This window comes from Crocodylus siamensis, chromosome 2 (assembly GCF_052110815.1).
Source record: "Crocodylus siamensis isolate JL-2025a chromosome 2, ASM5211081v1, whole genome shotgun sequence".
Classification (NCBI taxonomy): Eukaryota; Metazoa; Chordata; order Crocodylia; family Crocodylidae; genus Crocodylus; species Crocodylus siamensis.
This window is the reverse complement of record NC_143396.1, coordinates 63,143,725-63,164,319: the sequence shown is the minus strand read 5'-3', so window position 1 is coordinate 63,164,319 and position 20,595 is coordinate 63,143,725. Positions and strand designations below refer to the sequence as shown.

Below are 20,595 nucleotides of genomic sequence, written 5' to 3'. Positions count from 1 at the left end.
TCCCAGCCCTGCAGACTGTTCTTAAATCCAACTAAAAGCTTTACCTCGAGCACTGACACTGCCTCAGGCAAACGGTCACTTAGGGGTGTCAATAACTTTTCGGGAAGCACAGCCAGATAAGGCAGCTTGACTTGGGTATATAACCCCGAGAAACGAGACCTGCCCTTTGTCCCAAGGAGAGCAGGGCTAACGAAACAAGTTATTTTGAGGACTTTTTTTTTTTATTGGGGGGCGGGGCGCCTATTCCTTGTTCTTGTTTTCTACCTCCTATAGAGAAAATGAGGGAAGTTAGGGTGGGTTTTACCTCACTCTTTCACGGAGCAAGGCAGCCCCGGAGCCCTCATTTTCTAACAAAGCTTCTCGTCTCGTGGCCAGCGGAGGACGAGGAGCGCTGGGCCAGGTCCGTGCCATCTGCCCCCGCCGCACCCCCTCCCCAGCTGTTCGGCCGCGCGCTGCGGAGTGGCTGCAGCAACCCCACCCCCTGCTTTCGGTGGCACACGTGGTACACTCCTCACAGCCCAGCCTATCAGCGTGCCTCTCCCCCCTCATGCGTGCGAGTGGTACAGTCCCGGGGCGAGTGACGGCTGGTGTTCTCACGGCCGGGGCTGCAGCGCGCGGAGCAGGACCATGGGCGCGCAACAACTCCCACTGCTGCTCGCTGCCTGCGCGCTGCTGGCCCTGGCGCTGGCCGGCGACCCGGTGAGCGGGGGGGACGGGACCGGACCGGGCAGCGCCGCCTCGATGCGGGGAGTCGCGGCTCTTCCCACCGGGTTTCACTTCCTCGTCCCCACGCCGCGCCACGCTGCTGGGAGGGGCCCTGTGCAGGCAGCAACACCCGGCTTTCCCTGGCTGCCCTCTCTCAAGCCTCTCCGAGAGAGGGCCTTGAGGGGCCCGATCCTGTGCGGGGGTCGGAAGGACCTATCCGGACGGGGGTGGAGAGCAGGGGCTGGTTGTCAAGCAGGCATGCGGCCGCCTCTGAGGAGCAGCAAGATCCCTGGCCGCTTGTCAGCCTGTGTTGTGGGGTGGCCCGGGCCACGGATGTCTGTTTGCTTGGCCTTCGTGCTGCCCTCGTGATTTCTATGGTGACACAAAGGCAACGTCTGTTTCTATCCTGTAAGAAAGGCGGGGGGGGGGGGTACTGCAGAAGGGGAAGGGCGGTGGCCAGCAGCAGATCAGATTTAAAACTATTTGCCAGTGTTACAAGCATTGGTTATTTTACATGGCCTTGTAGAGTTGCAAGCAAATAGGTGAGTAACCCCCTTGCGCGATGGTGTGGGTTAATGCAAACTAACGCCTGCGATTATTAATGCAGCCCACATTAGCCGGCAGGGTAGATGGGTGAAGCAGTTGCAGGGCAGTGCTATGGGGAGAAGAGAAGTAGGATCTAGCAGAGATGTGGGTTTTCCAGAAATTTTTCCAATGCCCTAGATAGAGCGTGATCTGATTTAGCATGTTTAAACAAGTACCCCCACGTTAAGTTTATGTCCCAGTAACCACAGATATTTGAACTTGATTAGGAAAAAAATTAAGTACAGCACATTTAATGTGGTTTAAATGTTGTGTTCAAACAAGTTCAAAGCTTTATGTGGAAAGAAGTTATTTTTATTGGAATACTTGTAAAAATGTAAAGACAATACACAATAGCACATACTTCCCGTACACTGTTTAATTAAATTTTAAGAAAAAAAATGAAGACACTGAATACTGTTGACACACTAACTTTAGCACACCCGAAGAACTGTGTATGATTTGCCATGCTTTGGTTTTGATTTGACCTGCACAGCTAATTAGGTGAATTCATACCTTGAGTTTCAGTATGGATTATGATGTGAGTGTATTTACCCTCCTGTTTACTAATCAATAAAACATATATGTACTCACACACTTCCTAGAGATGATCACCTGAAAAACATTAATTATAACTTCGAAACTGCCAAACTTGCCTAATATTGTACTGGCATCTATTCATTGTTACTAATGAATTTTATGAAACAATTTTTAGAAATGGAAACTTTCCCGTATAAAAATAAAGCACTGGAAAATTTTTTGCCCCACATCCCTGGGACCCAATGCACGGTAACTGTATTAGCTGGAGCCAGGCTATTCTCAGTGGTGGCAGATGACAGAACAAGGAGCAATGGTCTCAAGTTGCAGCAAGGGAAGCTTAGGTTAGATATTAGGAAAAACTTTCAAGGGGGTGGTGAAACACTGGAACGGGTTACCTACCAAGGGGATGGAAGTTCTATCCTTGGAGGTCTTTAAGACCCGCCTCCACAAAGCCCTGGCTGAATGGTCTAGTTGGTGATGGTCCTGCTTTGAGCAGGAGGTTGGACTAGATGACCTCCTGAAGTCCCTTCCAACCCTAATGGTCTATGATTCAGAGTTGTCAGGTTGTAGGGCATTCTCTTACAGTGGCTCTAGCATATGTCCTGCAATTAGTCGGTGGGGGATATTCAAAAGCATTAACAGTCTGTGAATCTATGTTGTAGTGAGGGAGGTGGGAGGACTTGCAGTTCATGCCCCCAGTCATGGTTCTGTTTGTGGTCTCAGGCACAGTGTCCTCATGTCGGTGATGGTCCATGGCGTGCTTGACATAAATGTTTTTTGACCAACAGGTATTATTGGATACTATAAGGCACCTCATCAGTTTTACATAGTGGCAAGGTACTCTGCAGGCTCACAGGATGCTCAAGCCTAGTCTCTTGATTCTCCACTGAGTGCAGTGGCTTGTGGAGTTCTTCTCTCCTGACACTTGGATTTTCTCAGTAGGGAAACAAAGCAATTAAGCAATAAGCAACAGAGCAGAAATCTATCTAATCTTAATAAGCTCTTAGGTAATGAAAAGCACTTTGGCTAAACCCATGATAATATGTTTATGGTGCAAATGTATCATTATAATCCCCCCACCGCTTAGCATTAATCCTGTCAATGCCTTTAACCGTGTTTCAACCGTGGATGAGAGGAGCTATGCAGGTAGTTTTATTGTGAAGCATGTTGAGAGCCTGTAGGAACCAATGTTTTGGATTGTGTTTTGTTTTGATTTAATGTAAAGTGTCTAGTTTCTGCATTGTGCTACAGATTGTGCAATTGTAGAGGAAAAAAAGTTCCCTATTAGGGATGTGAAAACTTAAGCAGTTAAATGATCATTATATTTATACTGTTAATGCATTACTGTTAATGTTTAAAACAGATTGGTAAAATTATTTCTATTGCCTGGCACTGTTAAGTCTTTCTGTGTTTGTGCCCATTGTTGTTTTCCTGCCTGTGTATTTTTTTATTTTTTTAAAAGCATGGCTTGTATTTGCTAGGGTGGAGTTAATTGTAGTAGTTTTTCAAACTATGTTGTGTGAATTATCGCATGGTTTATCGGTACTACTTTTTCTTCTGGGTCTCTTGCTTGAGTCCCTCCTGTTTCCCTTCTCCATGTTTGTCACCTCTGACCATGCTATGCAGGATGCAGTTAAATAAATGAGGACTTAACTGCCTGCCCCCCCCCCCCCCCCCCCCCCCCCAAATAATGCCTCTCCCCCAGTCAAGCCATTTTTTTTTCTCTGGAGCTCCCCTGCTCTTTGGCTTGTCCACACCGCTTCTTTCTGCCCTTTATGTACCTCATATATCTATATCTTCAGTGTTACCATGCTATTTTAAATCTCCTTCATCCCCACTTCCCCACCCAGCCCTGGTTCCTTTTCTGGTGTCCCCATTGTCTACCTCCAGTTGTGCACAATGCCAGGGCTTGGGAATTGTTCTGGTTTTACCTGTGTTTCTGTAGTGTTCCCCGCCTCCCACGAGGCACTGCAGGGCAGGGCTTGTCCTCCCCCTGCACAGCCACCCCTGGTGTGGCAGCCGGTGGGGAGTCTGCCCCAAGCCTGTGTACTATAATGGTAGGTGAAGTCACTGCCACTGCCACCTGCAACTTGCCCTCGTGCATGTGTGACTCGCAGGCAGCACGTGCACACAGGCTCATGCACCCTCGCCCTTTCTGACTCACGCATGCTAGGTATGTATTATTGGTTAATTGGTTAACCAATATAAATAGAAGAGTTTAAAAGGCTAAATTTTTTAAACAATATTTACAGCCCTATAACAAGTCTGAGGTTCCAAGGGTGGCCATGAGCGAAGTAGTGACCAGGAGGCATCCTTTCCTGCTTTGGCTTTAGGGCAGTGGTTCTTAATGTTTTTTTTTTTTGTACCAGGACCCATTTGTAAACATTGATGGGCAGTCCTGCCCCAGCACCCCCAGTGTGTGTGGCATGGGGGGCCCGAAGCAGCCACTCACAGGCTGCAACTCTGCCAGCCTGCAAAGGAAGAGCCATGGTTTCCCACGTTTTTCTCCTTTAAAGAAGAATACATTTTTAAACTTTGTTGATCCATTTTTAAACTTTGTTCATGACCCTTTCATATATTCTTGCAACCTGCTTTTGGGTCACGACCCACAGATTGAGAAATGCTGCTCTAGGGTCCCTTCACTTAATTCTTGTCTGCCATACCTTAGTCCATTTTGGAAAGGGTGGCTACCCAAGGTCCCTAGAGTGAACCTTACTCTGACCACCTGCCTGTGAATCCCTCTTGGATCCAGCTGGACACAATACAGCCCTCACGCTCTGTTGGCACTCCTGGCCTGTACATGACCCCTGGACACCTGTTGCCTTGTGGACTATTCACAGCCTCTGACCTCCTCTACAGTCATGCCCATGTCTGGCAGATGTTAACAATCAGTGACCCCTGGGCCCCAATTCAAAGCAGGCCACCTCAGGCCTCAACACCCTTGTTGGGGCCTGAGCCTTTTCAGCATTGTCCCGTTTCCTCTCTGGTTCTCTTTAGCCTAGGCCCATTGTCCAGACTTTGGCTGGAACCCACCTGGCTTCTGGGTTCCAGCCAAAGTCTCACCCTCTCAGGTCCTGACTCCACCTCTCTTGGGCTTTTGGCCCCCAGCCCTTGTTCCTTCCCGTCTCAGGCTACAGTGCCTTGCATCCTGCCCCTGGCAGGCTTAAGCCATGTGCCTTCCTGCCACCCTGAGACCTCCCCTGTCTCCATCCCTCTCAGATGCTAGGTCTCTGACCTTGTCTCCATCCCTCTCAGGTGTTGGGTCCCTCTCAGACGCTGGGTCCCTCACATTGTCTCTGTCCCTCTTTGAGTGTTGTGGCCCTGGCATTTGGGACCTCCACCTCCCCTTATTATTCCCAGACACCATTCACTAGTTAAAACTCAAACCAAAACCATGAGCCCATGGCTATAACTGAACTCTTAGCCCAGGGGTTTTCAGCCTGTTTTGATTAGTGTACCTCCGTCAGCCAGACACAGAGCAGTGTACCCCCCAGTGGTCAAGCAGGGAGTGGGGAGGGTGGCACGCAGCTGCATGCAAGCTTCCCCTGTATCTGGCCACGTGGGCAGCGCCTGCGTGGCAGCATGGGCTGGTGCGTGGTGGAACGCTGTCCCTGCTTGCCCATGCGTACCCTGCAGGGCCTTCTCAAGTACCCCTGGGGGTACACATACCCCTGGTTTACAACCCCTGTCTTAGCCCACTGACTGTATACCAGCCCCTACCCATCTGGGTCTTAGTCCCCTGCAAGACCTCAGCCCTTATGTAACATCACCAGCCTAGTAAAATCTCATTAAGTTATCCAGCAACTGACATCTTTTGCTGCAGAGCTCCTTCCATGGTGCCTTCCAGAGCCAGACTACCTGTCCTGGCTTGGCCCTGGGTTTTTATCGCCCTGACCCTGGCCCTGGCCCTGGCCCTGGCGCTGGCCCTTTCCAATCAGGTGATCTACCCTGCTGGACTATTGTAAGGTAACCCGCTCTGCAATATGCCCTCCTAGCCTCTGTCTTTCCTCTGGCAGTTTTCCTTGTAACTAACTCCTCCTACTGTTCTTTCGGGCTCACATAACAGGAGCCTTCTGGCCCTCTGTTACAATCCCTAATCCCTGTCCTGAAGAATTTTTTGGCTGATACCAGTATCTGATTTTTAAGGAGCCATTTCAGCTGATACTGATCCAGTTTCTGATACAGTGTGGAGAGCTGCCTTCAGCTGGTAAGTCCTTTGTGGTGGAAGGGGAGGGAAGGGGCATGAGGGGGCATATCAACGCCCCCTGCAGTGAGGGAGGGAACAGGGGCAAGGACAAGCAGTGCCTGGGTGGAGCGTAGCATGGGGTGGGGTGAACCTGCGGCTCGTTTGGTGGGGGGGGTGGCTCTCACTGCTGCTTGCACCCTGGGAGGGCACAGGGGGGCATGTCCCACCCAGATATGTGCGGAGTGGATGGGCAGGCTGCAGCCACAGGCTAGAGCTGGGGCTGTGCCGGGCTCTTCCTGCCAGGGCCTGGGCTTGGGGCAGGGGCTGCAGCCACCCCAAATTTCGCTGTAGCTCCCTCCCAGCACCACTGCCACATGCCTGACACAGCCCTGGCTCTTCCTGGCACATGGGGGAGGCAGGGATTGAGCTGGAGCTGTGCTGGGTGTGCAGTTGCAGCGCTGGGAGGGAGCTACGACAAAATTTGGGGTAGCTGTAGCCCCCTCTGTAGCCCCTGCCCTGAGCCCAGCCCTTGGCAAGAAGAGTCTGGTGCGGCCCCAGGTCCAACCTGCAGCTGCAGCCCCCCTGCCCTGCCCCATGCAGATCCCGGGGGTACATGACCCCCCCCCCCCACCTGTGCCCTCCCGGGGTGCAAGCAGCGGTAGGAACCATCCCCTCTTCTCCAACAAGCTGTGGGTCTGTCTCATGCCCCGCCCCAACTTGACTGGGCAGTGTCTGCCCCTGCCCCTTCCCCCTCCCTCAGTATTGAGGGGGAGGGTTGATCTGCCTCTTCCCTCCCTGTTGCCCGTCCACCACAATGGACTTACCAGCTGGAGGCAGCTCTCCACACTGCTGGGTTGTGCTCCTTGTTGACTGTGTGCATGCAGGAACGTTTATTGACCAAATTATCAGCCCCATGGAGTTGATTTCTGATAAAGCCAATTTTCTTTATATGAAAGAGTGATGAGCTAAAGCTTGAGTAAGACCAAGTTAATTGTGCAAAGAAATCATACCCTTAGGGCTTTGTTGCATCTTAACGCTGTAAGCTGCACAAATGTTGATCAGCAGTAATGCCAACTGTCACAAAAACATAGGAATTCTGAGTCTTGCCAAGTCAAAATAACCAACTAACGATTTCCCAATGAAACCCTCAAATATCCAGATTTTCCCAGCCGGTAAGTTTGTGGCGGGAAGGGATGGGGGAGAGGGAAGGAGTGGTGGGGGGATTGAGTCCCCCATGATGAGGGAGAAGGTGAAGCAGGGGCCAGGGTGAATGGGGCCCCAGGGCCAGGGCTGGGGCAGGACATCCAGAGGTGTGGAGGAGGAGGCCAGAGGTGGGCTGCGGGCTTCCTGCCACCAGGCAGCAACGGTATCCTGTGGCTAAGCTTCTGGGGCAAAGACAGCAGGGTGCATAGCCCTGATCCTGCACAGCCCCAAGCCCGCAATGGGCAGCCTGCCTCTGCCCCGCAGCCTGCCTCTGCCCTACTTGTATACCCCCATGCCTCTCCTGGGGCCTCCCCCGGTGTGTGCAGCTACAGGGAGCCACTCCCACTCTGGCCCCAGGGCCCCATTCACCCCAGCCCCTGCTTCTGCCACGCTACCTCCCTCACTGTGGGCGCCTTATTCTCTTCCCTACCCTTCTCCCTCTCCCCCAACCTCTTCCCCCTCCACCAACCAGCTGGGTGCTGTGTATCTGTCTCTGTCTGTATCTCACTCCCAAGCCACACACACCCCCAGCCCTGCTGCTGCCTCTCACTCCTGACCCAGAGTACCCTGCATTCTGCTAACCTCCCTCCCCAGGCTCCAAACCCCATGCACACGCCCACAGCCCCCCACACATTCACAAATAACTGCCCCCCCCAACATACCCACTTTAAAAATAGCATCTCATGATTTACATGCCAATCTCTTGCTGTTTTTAAGAGTTTGTCTCATGATTTTTGCCATGGTGGGGTTGGCAATACTGGATCAGTGTTCATGCTAGCTTGGAGTTTGGAGCATAGTTTCTAACCATAGTTTAGAAACCTTCTCTGACTGTCCCCGACCTGCACAGCTGTAACTTAGTTAGGGTACTTCTGGAGAGGCTGGACGTGTTCAAGTCCGCTGGTCCGGACGATCTTCTCCCTAGGGTTCTACAGGAATTGGCCGAGGTCATTGCGGGACCCCTGGCGCGGCTCTGTGAGCACTCGTGGTGCTCTGGCGAGGTGCCGGAGGACTGGAAGAGGGCCAATGTGGTCCCTATCTTCAAAAAGGGAAAAAAAGAGGACCCGGGAAATTACAGGCCAGTTAGTCTTACCTCAATCCCGGGTAAGCTCTTTGAAAAAATTATCCTGGCACACATCCAGGAGGGCCTTGCGGGGGAATGCATGCTCAGGGGCAACCAACATGGGTTCATCAGTGGCAGGTCTTGTCAGACCAACCTGGTGGCCTTTTACAATCAGGTCACCAAATCATTAGACGCAGGGGTTGCTGTGGATGTAGTCTTTCTGGACTTCCGGAAGGCTTTCGACACTGTCTCTCACCCTGTCCTCATCAAAAAGCTGGGAGACTGTGGTGTCGATGCCCACACAGTCAAATGGGTCGCCAACTGGTTGGAGGGCCGCACCCAGAGGGTGGTAGTGGATGGGTTCTTCTCGACCTGGAAGGACGTGGGCAGTGGGGTTCCGCAGGGCTCGGTCCTCGGGCCCGCACTGTTCAACATCTTCATCAGTGACTTGGATGAGGGGGTAGAAAGCACCCTGTTCAAGTTTGCTGATGACACTAAGATGTGGGGGGATGTGGGTGCACTAGAAGGGTGCAATAGGCTACAAGCTGACCTTGACAGGTTGCAACGGTGGGCGGATGAGAATAGGATGGGGTTTAACACTGATAAGTGCAAGGTGTTGCACATGGGGAGGAAGAACCGGCACCACACTTACAGGTTGGGGAACTCCCCTCTTGCCAGCACGGAGACGGAAAAGGATCTTGGAGTCATCATTGACTCCACGATGAACATGGGCCGGCAGTGTAGGGAGGCAGTCAAGAAGGCCAACCGTACCCTGTCATGCATCCACAGATGCATCTCGAGCAGGTCCAGGGAGGTGATCCTCCCCCTCTATGCGGCACTGGTCAGGCCGCAGCTGGAGTACTGCGTCCAGTTCTGGGCGCCACACTTCAAGAGGGACGTGGACGATATGGAAAGAGTTCAGAGGAGGGCCACTCGTATGATCAGGGGTCAGCAGGGCAGGCCTTATGAGGAGAGGCTACGGGACCTGAACCTGTTTAGCCTCCACAAGAGAAGGTTAAGGGGGGACCTTGTGGCCTGCTACAAACTGGTCAGGGGGGATCAGCGGGTATTGGGGGAGTCCCTGTTCCCCCGTGCGCTGCCAGGAGTGACCAGGAATAACGGTCACAAGCTGGCGGAGGGTAAGTTTAGATTAGATATTAGGAGGCGTTACTTCACAGTCAGGGCGGCTAGGGCCTGGAACCGGCTTCCAGGGGAAGTGGTGCAGGCTCCTAGCCTGGGGATTTTTAAAAGGAAGTTAGATGAGCACCTTGCCGGGGTCATCTGACCCCGGTGCTCTTTCCTGCCAAGGCAGGGGGTCGGACTAGATGATCTACCTAGGTCCCTTCCGACTCTAGCTACTATGAAACTATGAAACTTGCCACCAGAAGCCTGGTGAGCAGGGGCAAGACTAGGAGCTGCAACTCTGAGTTGCCACTAGAGAGCCATCAGGCTTGTAGCTCTGCTCTGTGGGATACTGGAGGACTTCAACCTGGGTAGCACATCTGTGGGAAGTGGCTACACCTTAATGGAACAGGAGCTGGGTGGTGTGGATCAGAAATAAACCTGCTCCGGAAAGGTATAACTTTGAGCCACACTGCAAGTGCTTAAAACCATTATAAGGTGTTAACGTGTGGACAGTCCAGGAGTTAAAAACTCCAGGAACCGCCCCAAATTACTATGTAACAAGGTTGCTGGGTCATGCTCTTGCTGTTGGCATCACACAAATGCATGGATTTGCATACATAAATATATGGTGGATTTTTAGGTTGGCATAGGGTGTGCAGCTGTGCTATCCATTGGATGATCTGACATGTATGTATTGGGTCAGGCTGTTCCTGGCAGGGGGTGACTTGGATGACTATCCTCATCTAATTTCCAAGTCAGTGGCATTTAAGATGGATTTACGTTGCATTTCATCATGACTAATAAAGATTGGATAGTAAATATGCTTGTAGCTACATATTAGTAGGGCTGAACCTAAGCAAAGGTGAAACTAGGTCTTTGTAACTACATAACTTCAGTTGCTAGCCAGAAGAGAATCTGGCTCCCTCCCTACTTATGCAGTGCATCACCCTGTGCCTGGCAGTAGTAACAAATAACACAGCATTGCTTGTTTTTGTTGGGGGTTTTTTTCTGAATGGTGAGAAACATTCAGAGCCATCCCTGTGGGGAGAGGGGGCGTGAATCGGGCAACTACCCCAGGCCTCACACTTTTTGGAGGGCCCTGCAGACAGTGGCGTACAGACACTGCAGACAGTGCCATTGGCACGTGCCAAGGGCGCCACTACTCTGCATGGTTGCAGTGCACTGCTGACTTCATGCTCTGGCCGCTCACCACCCCTCCCCGCCATGCACAAGCCTGGCACAGGCTGATGTGCCCCAGGCCCCACACACCCCTAGTCAGCTCTGGAAACAGTGGGGTTACTGCTGCATAGCACAGTGCTGCACATACAATTCCTTATAACTAGCAAAGCAGGGAAACTTTTATAGAATATAAAACTTTTTTACATAACACAAAAAATGCTGAACAAAATAGCAATTGATCTGGCAGCTTTTAATGTGATTTCATTAGCGTGTTATTCCATACTTTGTAATACAAAGAAATAGGTAGAAAAATAAAATGGGGAAAGGGGATTTAGATAGCTTGATGTTCTACAATATAACAAACATTTTCCTTAAAACATGGACAAACATCATTAGATTCACTTCTTTCTGTGGCCAGATCAGGCAAATATTGTCACTTCTTTCTGCACCCAAATATACTGTCTGGTGTGTGTGGTTTCTACGTAAATATTCCTGGAGATTAACACTCCAGATGACTGTAACTGTCAGTTTGGAGAAAACTCACTTATTTTCTTTGTTTTCTGACAGTGCCTGGCATATAGCCAAGTTCTCTATCCCCTTTTCTTCCCATGCTTTATGTTGATTAGTCTACAAAGAAATAGAAAGGTGGAAATAGTGGGACTATAGTGATTAGAAAGGAAATAGTTGGCAACATAGGAACATGCATTTTTAAAAATCAGGTATTCGGTTATGTTAGGTTCAATTTGCTAGAGATAACATTATTCTCAACTAGCCTGTATGTGACCTTAACTACCGTCTTAACCTTTGAGCTGTCTTGTAATCAACAGAAGAATTCTGAAATATCAAACACAAGTGCAGTGGTCTTGTTTGGGGTTTTTTGAGGAAGATTACTAACTGGATTCCTCATGAACCCAAGTGACTGTACTGTGAAGGACAGAGATACATATGCAGCCATAGTACGAGTTGTAAACTAACCCCCCTTTCAGGGGCTGTCTTGTCCCTCTAGTAGTGGGTGTGGAGGACCAAGGGTGCCTACATACATTTAGGAGGCACGTTCTAACTCATAGTGCTTTTGTCTGTATAAGTTGGAAACTCTAATACTGAAATCAGTGCCCATTTGGAGCATCACCTTGTATATCACACCTATTTTGTATGTACATGGTGTGAGCAGGGTACAGAACAGTTGGGCTGAGAGAGAAATCATGGAAGAAAAGGGCAGGGACTGAGCCAGCAGTATAGAACAGACAGTGAGCAGAGGGACTGGGCAGTTTCCCTTATGAGAGAGAGAGAAACTGTTTAGGGTGTAACTCTTCTTGTGTCCCCTGGACACCATGGTTTCACTGTGAATAAGTGTTCACAGGTCAAGTCTCCAAGGAGGTCTGCTCACTCTGCCTGAATGTGTCCTAACTTCTGCAGATCTTCCCTTTTCTAATCGCACTTTCCTGCAGATTACCTTGAGGAGGGGATTCATTTTCATGTTTTGACACTGTCTACACAAACTTTCACACAAAGTTCTAATCCTCAAAGGGAGCTTACAAAACACTTTCTGTAGACAAGCCTATGAACTTCACTTCATAAATCTGCTGGATACAAAAATCATGGACTCAATATAGACATTGATTTTATGACCTGTCTGACATCTGATTCACCAGGCCTAACCTGACCTTTTACATTCTTATTTTCCCCCAGCTTTTCTCCTCTCCCCTACTTGTCTGCCCTTTGCCTCCCTGATTTCCTATTTTACTTCTTCATTGAGATCCTCTTTCTTACCTTATTACCACTATATTGTTTCCCTTTGGCCTTTTTCCCCCCACCTTCCTCCTCTTCCCTCCCCTGCTTTACCTTTTTGTTTTTCCTTTTTTACCCATTTATAATTTCACTACATTCTCACACTTTGAGCGTTTCTCATTTCTGTTTTCCTGATCTCCAACTATTTCCTTTTTCACTGACAGCCTCTTTTCTACCTTGTATTCTATCACTGTAATATCTCCCTTCAGCCTTTTTTCCCTGCTTTCTTCCCCCTCCCCTCTCTGTTTTATCCCTCTGCTTTACCTTTTGTCTTTCTAATTTCAACCTATTCACATTCTCACTGACATCTTGCCACACTTTTAGCTTCTTGCATTTCTCAGAGCCTCGGGAACAGCAGACTTCTTATGCCTGAAGAAGAATGACTGCGCCTGAAAGCTTGTCAGGAACCTTTTTCCAACTACTCAGTTGGTCTAATAAAAGATACCACAACTACTCAAAGAACCTTGCCTGCCTATGTCCTTAGACCAACACAGCTACAACCAAAACCCCACCTACACAAACTTCAGTAATTTTTCCCAAGGACATGCCAAATCCTTAGCAAACTTATGCTAAATCTTTGTCAGTTTGCCTAAACAGTTAGTTGATCATTGAAAATTATAAAAGTAGTCTGTCTAAACATAGGCAGACAAGGTTCTTTGGGTGAATCTGGTATCTTTTATCAGACCAACTTAAATAGTTGGAAAAAATTTTTAACAATCTTTTGGGTTTAAAAACCCTTCATCAGGCTGAGGTAGTCTCTGCAGTTGGTGTGAGCTCTTCCTGGATGGAATGAATAGTAAAGAAGCCAGAGGCTGGGCTGATATGCATGCAACACAGGGAGTCAATGAAGATGTAAATTGAGGGGTCAGTGGGTGAGAGACAGGCTGGTGGGGAGAAAGAAACATACACGTGTGTGTGTGTGTGTGTGCGCGCGCGCGCGTGTCTGTCTGTCTAAACAATACACTTATAAAATTCTGAGCTAAAAATGTTTTGTTACTTAGTCCTTTTCTTTTCTTTTGCTTAACCAAGAGATGAATGCAATTTCTTCTAAACAGTGCTGGGGACCAAAACTTTGGATTGCTCTAAAATGTTTGATATATTTCACTGTCTGTTTAGGCACAAAGCACTTCTAATTTTTTGGCAAATAAATCTGTTCTGGAAAGTGGTATTCATAAATAGCAAAGCACAAATTAAGAGGCGTTCAGACAGTTGCGTGTATCTTCATTTGAAATCATTCTTTCTAGTTTTATATTTTACAACAATAACAATGAAGTTTCACTAGATAGTTTGCCTTTTCTTCCGTATTCCTTTGCTTGTTCAGGCAGCTTCTGATCCTATATCCTACTTGGTAATGTGATGTCTCCTCACAATTAGCTTCTTCATTTTGATAAATGATCTCCTAAATTGGAATGCTTAACTTTATCTTTTTTTAATTATGCAGAATTGCACAGCATTATATTCAGGTAGATGCATTTGTTTCTTTCATGAATCAGTATAGCTGTATAATCTCTTCTAGCTTGTTTATAAAGCAAACCAAAATTAAACCCTCAAATGGTACTATAATGCAATGGGTACCATTTAGCTCTTAGATTCCCATCTCCCATTGTGTCTGATGCTATGGGATAACTTGTGACTCTTTGACCATTGTGCATGGCACCTTCTGCTTAAATGTTTGAATCTAGGAAATGAGCAGTTTGTGCAAGAAGATTAGTCTGGGTTGTTGAATAAGGACAGGTGACTGTCAGGTTTTTTTGGTAAACAGAATGTGTTGGATGTCCCCCTCAAGGATATGTTGTTGATCTGAGTTAATGGTGTATGAAAACTGTCCGCCTTACTGTTAATGCCACTGAGTAAATAGTGTTGTGGTGCACTTCATTGCTATACATAGATGATGTGTAGAGGGGGCACATACCACCCCCGCCCCCGAGACTGGCCCTTGCCAGCCAGGAACTGCAGGCGCCTAGAGAAACACCAGCTGGTGCCGCCCCTGAGACTGGCACCAGCCAGGGAGAGGGCATGCCGAGGGAAGTGTCAGTGGCGCTTCCGGTTTTGCCACTGGCACTTCCAGGGTCAGTAGTCAGCTGCTGGGGGACCCCCCCAGACTCAGGAGGCACCAGTCGCCCATGCTTCATTAGCTATATGCACTCTTGCAGAGTGTCATGGATAGGTGCTGAGCAATATCCAGAGGGGAAGGCTGGCAACTCAGTCCATAGCTTCTGCTGTGCACTCTGCTTATAAGCCAAGGAAGGTGAAGAAACCAGCTTTAAATTGCTAAAAAAAACATGAAGTCAGGAATATGGAGACTTCTGTTCCTTTTCTATCTCTGATATTGACCGAGAGCTTGCTCTCTGCTACAGAAATTTCAACTGAAGGTGGTACAGTCTTGGACTATGCTTACAATTAGTTACACTTTCTAGAATGGTGCTGAATGTAATCTGGTAGCAAGTGTGAAATGAACTAAATTGCGCAGGTCATAGTTTTCTATTCATCACATTGTGTTTTAAGCTGTAGCTAGCATACTTTAGCTGTATTCTCAGAAGTGGATAACATTTGTAATATGCAGCTGACTTTGACTTTGGGCAAGCTTGTTTGCGACTGTTTTGCCCCATCTGTGAAACAAAGCTAATGGCCAACACAGGTACTTTGCAAAGGTTTAGTTTTGCTTATTGATTTTGAAATAAGATCTGAACAAAGTACTTTACATATATGGAGCACTGTCATATTCTTCTACTCAATATGAGCAACCCAGCTAAAACAGTAAGATTAAGGTTGTCCACTACGACTGTTTATCCTTCAGCCTGGGCTTTTGATTTTCTTCTTTTGAATTTCTCTTGACCCACTGGAGAATCCGTGTCCCCATCTCTCCTCAGTTTGGTCAGATGATCAAGTGATAATCTTTTATTTTTATAATTACAAAGTAAGTCAATGGAGGAAGATCCACTAAAACTATTGAATGATGCCTTTTTTATAAAAAAAATAAAATAAAATAAAAAAAATCAGTTAACCAAGAAGATGTTAAAAGAACTAGCATTCTCAAACAGTTCTGTTTTACTCTTCACAGTTTAGAGAAGACTGCAGGAATAAAACATATCCTCCTTCAGGGCCTACGTAAGTATCTTTAAATGATTGGTAAACATTACGGCAAGAAGAGTGAATAAAAAATATGTTTGTTTCTTATCGGATCCTATTAAAAGCAATTAATTAAACATCTATCGGATACTCAGACGTTGTACTGTAGAAATTTTATAAGCCTTTTTTAATGTAAACTTGTTTCAGGTACAAAGGGACTGTTCCTACATACATCATAAATCTTGATTTACCTCCCTACAAACGATGGGCTAATGTGATGAATGACAAAAAAACAGAGGTATGAAATGAAGTGTTTTGCTCTAAATTGTTTTCATTGTAGCTTGTTTACAACATTCTGGTGTTCAGAACCACAGATAAAAGTTCCTTAAAACTGTTATCCAGTTAAATATTTCACACTTCAGTCTTGTATACAACTGTGATGACTCCATTATAATGAAGGTTTTAGAGTAAAATAAAATAATTGTGCAGAGAATTGTTTAATCCATGTGTTACAAAGCAAGATCTGCTGGTAACAAATGGATAGAATGTTTTCATATGTAATTTCCTCAAGTGATTGGTCAACTTTCTCTTTATTTAAAAATTTGCTCTCAAAATAAATGTTTGAAGAAAGAGGAGTGGTATGCAAGATAGCCTTTGTGCAGTACAGGGCAGTGACTGTGAAGTCCCCAAACATCCCACCCAACATGTCTGCCTCCTAGTCTGAAATAACTGACTGGTGATGAGAGAGTATCTAATTTTTTTGTACCCATTTCCTATGCTGGCTTTTCTAATATAATAGATGAGGGAAGTCTGGCATATATAATGGTGGTTTTGTGATGTAGATGTTTCCCTGTTGTAAATTAAAGAGAAATTACCAGCGTGTAGCAGCCAACAGAATTTTTTGTGTAAAGGTATATTTCAGATATTACAAGAGATGCAGGCTTTGTTCATAAAAATATTGTGATTTAAGAGTTTGGGTAATCCACTGAGTCTCAGGAAAACTACTTGTATAAGTAGGTATTCTTAAGACACTGTGACAGGCATTTTTTTTTCTTACCGGTAACACCTGCTTTCTTGTTCTCTTAAACATGTATTTTTCAGCAAAATATCACGCTGAAAATAATGTACAAGTTTCTTGTTATCATTCTAGTAATTCTTGTGTTTTAAGATCTTTTATTATAACATTTCTCTTTTTCTTTCTAGTTGAAGAAGGTAATGCAGAACATTAAAAACTTAGTAAATAAATTCTTCCCTGGTAGCAAAATTGCTGACTTAGTGGAAGTTAAAATGGTAAGTATTTTCAGCTTCCGTTCTTTGCAACAAACTACATGCTCCCATCTCCAGAAAGTGTCTTAATTTGACAGGCTAAGCATTTTCATGTAATTAATATTCTTTCAAAATGTAATGCCTCAATTGGTAACATTCTAAGCTGAATCCATCAAAACTGAACTACAGGTAGTTACTACAGATAGAGCATGTCTACACGTGTCACTGTGGTGACATTGTTACTGCACCATCATTTAGTACTTCCTTTTGGAAATACTAAAAGATGACGCAGTAACACCTCATACTGTGCCATATGCACTGTTAGTTTGGGGCACTGTTGCCATAGTGATGCACTATAACAGAGGAGTGCATTGCTGTGGCATCACAGTTTGTGACTGCCAACACTATGTCGCCTTAGCGCATTGCTACAGCGATATAGCATCATATGTAGATGCATCCGTAATTATTTAAGGATCCTGTTGAACTCATTTTTTAAATGCACTTGATTAGAACTTTGTGTGAAAGTTTGTGTAGACAGTGTCAGAACATGAAAATGAATTCCCTCCTCAAGGTAATCTGCAGGAAAGTGTGATTCGAAAAAGGGAAGCTCTGCAGAAGTTAGGACACATTCAGGCAGAGTGAGCAGACCTCCTTGGAGACTTGACCTGTGAACACTTATTCACAGTGAAACCATGGTGTAAAGATTTTGATAAAATTAACTTTGCTTTCAAGCACTTGCTTCTTATCTTTCAAGTCTGCCTACAGCTTCCCCCCCAGTCTAAGCATCCAGTTTCATGGTGTTTTAATATACAAAGAGGTGCTAAAGGTAGAGCCTCTGTTTGGAGACCAATATAGCTTTTATTTGTATTATAGTTTAAAGTTTTCTTTCAGGTTCACTTGCTTTCCAGTCTTCCCCATCCTTTCAGGGAAGAGATTGAAGGGATTGCAAATACTTCTGGAGCTTCACTGGGTAAGTATTTTCAACATGTCAAAGCCATAATGCCCACATCACTAATTCTTCCTTCTCTAAAATTGGAGTGTATTATCGGATGATATGTGACAGCTGTGTTCAACCTTAACTTAATCGATGACCTGATTATACACTAACTGGTTACCTATGAGACAGTTTGATGCTTTTAAATGTTTGAAGTAAGAATGAAAGTAAAGGATGTAAGCCCTTCATCAAGCTGTGCCCTATCCCCAGTAGCTTTGTGAAGCAGTTTCCTTTCTGAGAGAGGCAGAAGCTCTTGCCCAATTGTTGTCAGAAGTCTGATCCATCCTTTGGATCATGCACATTCTCTTTGGCTTTCTTTTCCTCTCTGTACCAGCTCCCAAGAAGCAAAGAGGGACAAGACTTGGTACTATGTTATGCTTTTTTTTTTTTTCTTCCCCATAAAAGAATTCAGTGCCCCCCTCTCTGGTTACTCTTATTTCCACCCCCAAAGTCTGGGTAGAATAGGAGACCAACTGATGTGTTCTCCTCAGCAGGCTGTATGGCATGGGAAACCAGGAGCAGTACATAACATATTTCCCAGCATCTCTGGGCTGAGAGCACTAATACATTATACCATCTAGCCCTCGTAAAAGTTCCTGTGACAATCTCCTCCTCTTAGTCACAGATGTCTCCCTCATCCGGGGACCTCTGTGCCGCCTCTCTTCAGGGAGCCCCATTTCTAGCCACACACTGTCTAATGGTCACTCACTCCAGAACTTCCTTCCTCTTCCTCTCACACATCCTCCCTCCTGGGAATCCTCTAGAGGTGTTTCTGTGTATGGATCTGAGATGCAGCTCATTGCTAATTATGAAATAACATACTTTATAAAACTGATTGCTGAAGGAGGACACTGTTTTAGTGTCTGGGTGGTTATACCTCAAGAGAATTGAATTGAAATTCTAGAGAAATGGGCCGGAGAACACTTTCTTCACTAGACCTCATTTCATAGCTATTTTGTCTTATTGGCAGTCTGGCAGGCTGTAAGCTAATACCCTTATCTTTCATTTTCTAGGGGATGTTGTTCTGTTTAACATCTTCTATGAGATTTTTACAGTATGCACTTCCATAGTTGCAGAAGACAAAACAGGTAAAATCTGTTTTTAGCTGTTGCTTTTCTGATGCTTCTGGGACCAGTGATCTAGCTTGGTCCCATGTAATTGACTTCTGATTTGATAGAACTGTGTTAGGAAAGTTGCCATTGCTATTGCACTTGGTGGAAGGTACTTGGTACTTCACTTTTATTAACTATAAAATTAGTTAATTTTTACTCAACTGGTCTGAATCCTCCACCATTTAAATAATTATTTTCTGGCTGTGGTTGCAGTATTCTGTTACCTGAGAGGAGGCAGATTTGGATTTGGTTGTCTTGGCATATTTTCTCCCTTTTCTAAATGCTGCTGGCATTGAGAAAAGCTGCCTTAAAATGAGTGTTTCATATTTCAGCCAAAAGGCTGATTAACCGTAAGGAACAGTATAACTTTGGGGAGAAAAACAGATAGCATGAGGTTTACAAGTGCTCTTTTTTTCTTGGAGATGGCATGGAAAATTTGGATGTTGCATGGTCTCTCTTTCCCATAAACTTCTATAGTCCTTTAAGTGAATGAGGCACTATATGTTAGCAAAAATTATCATTTAGTTAAATTCCCACATAGGACTGGATTTAGCAAGTAAATTGGGATCTTTCTGTGTTGGTTATTCTATACACTTGTGTGTGCGTGCGCGCACGCACACATACACACACAAACATATATGTGTGTGTGCACTATAATTTCTTGGAAACTTAAAACTGGTTACAACTGTTCCACTATATTTGACTTAGGCAGTTATCATAGAATTAAGTATAAAGACTACTATATAGATACAGATACAGTCTTTATACTTAATCCTTTGATAACTCCCTAAGTCAAATATAGTAGAACAGTTGAAACCAGTTTTAAGTTTCCAAGAAATTATAGCATTTTTAATTCACTCAGCAGTCAGTCAGGTTGTCAGTGCCATTTTAGGAGGGTGTGTGGGACTGCTTAAATGTTAAGAACAAGTGTGTATGGACAGCAGTCTGGTCCCCAGGACATATGCCCATCTTCCCAGTAACTTACTGGGAAATTGTCCTTCATAGGGTATGTGGAATCTTTTGCTAATTGAGATCTTACTGTGAAGTTGACAACCCTTGTACTGTCATTTTTCAGGGATGAGCAATCTTTTGAAGTTAGAAAAGATTAAAATATGAAAAAGACCAACTTGAAATGTTCATTTCAAATACTATCCTGGCAGTCTTATTTTATTAGGTCCAAACCAAAACAGTTTCTTTTGGCATCCATGTTCGCACGCAACATGGATAGGTTTCCTGACTTAAGAGTCCTAACTATCTCCATCTTTGTTTTCTTTCCGTAATCCAGGAAAGCTGTATCACGCTAGAAATTTAGATTTTGGACTATTTCTTGGGTAAGTGTATTGGCATGTGAGTCTATCCTATTTACAAACAAAATAGGATGCATTAAAATAGGTGTCCTAAAACTTAGCTGAGGCTTAAATGCTGTTCTGTTTGCTGTTGTCGTATAAGTAATTGATTAGAAATGAAATTTGAATCCATATTCACTATCTGATAAGAACTATAAAAACAATGCAAATAGTTAACTGTATAAACAATGAACCATGAATTGTGTATGAAATAAGTATGAGTTTTATAATTATTTTCGCAAGTAGAGTCAATGGTGCATTCTAACATGATTTTTTGTTTTGTTTTGTTAACTGTCTGTTCCTATACTTTCAAGTTGTTGGCTGTTTCTTTTTATTAAATAGCTTAACCCATATAGATATATGGCCCTAATAACTGAGACACACAGGCTGCTCGCAGATACTTAAAAAAGAAATGCCTTACTGGAAAAAGCAGCATATTG

At 45.5% G+C, this 20,595-nt stretch overlaps 1 protein-coding gene across 1 annotated transcript in view; it reads left to right on the top strand.

Moving 5' to 3' along the window:
* Positions 1-542: 542 nt before the first annotated feature.
* ASAH1 (N-acylsphingosine amidohydrolase 1) overlaps positions 543-20,595 on the top strand; it is a 33,033-nt gene continuing 12,980 nt past the window's right edge. The window contains exons 1-7 of the mRNA XM_090036039.1: positions 543-699; positions 15,430-15,476; positions 15,645-15,735; positions 16,641-16,727; positions 17,595-17,673; positions 18,711-18,785; positions 20,095-20,140. Coding sequence (XP_089892165.1) covers positions 628-699; positions 15,430-15,476; positions 15,645-15,735; positions 16,641-16,727; positions 17,595-17,673; positions 18,711-18,785; positions 20,095-20,140 — 497 coding nt within the window. The 5' untranslated portion in view covers positions 543-627. The remainder of the gene's footprint in view (positions 700-15,429; positions 15,477-15,644; positions 15,736-16,640; positions 16,728-17,594; positions 17,674-18,710; positions 18,786-20,094; positions 20,141-20,595) is intronic.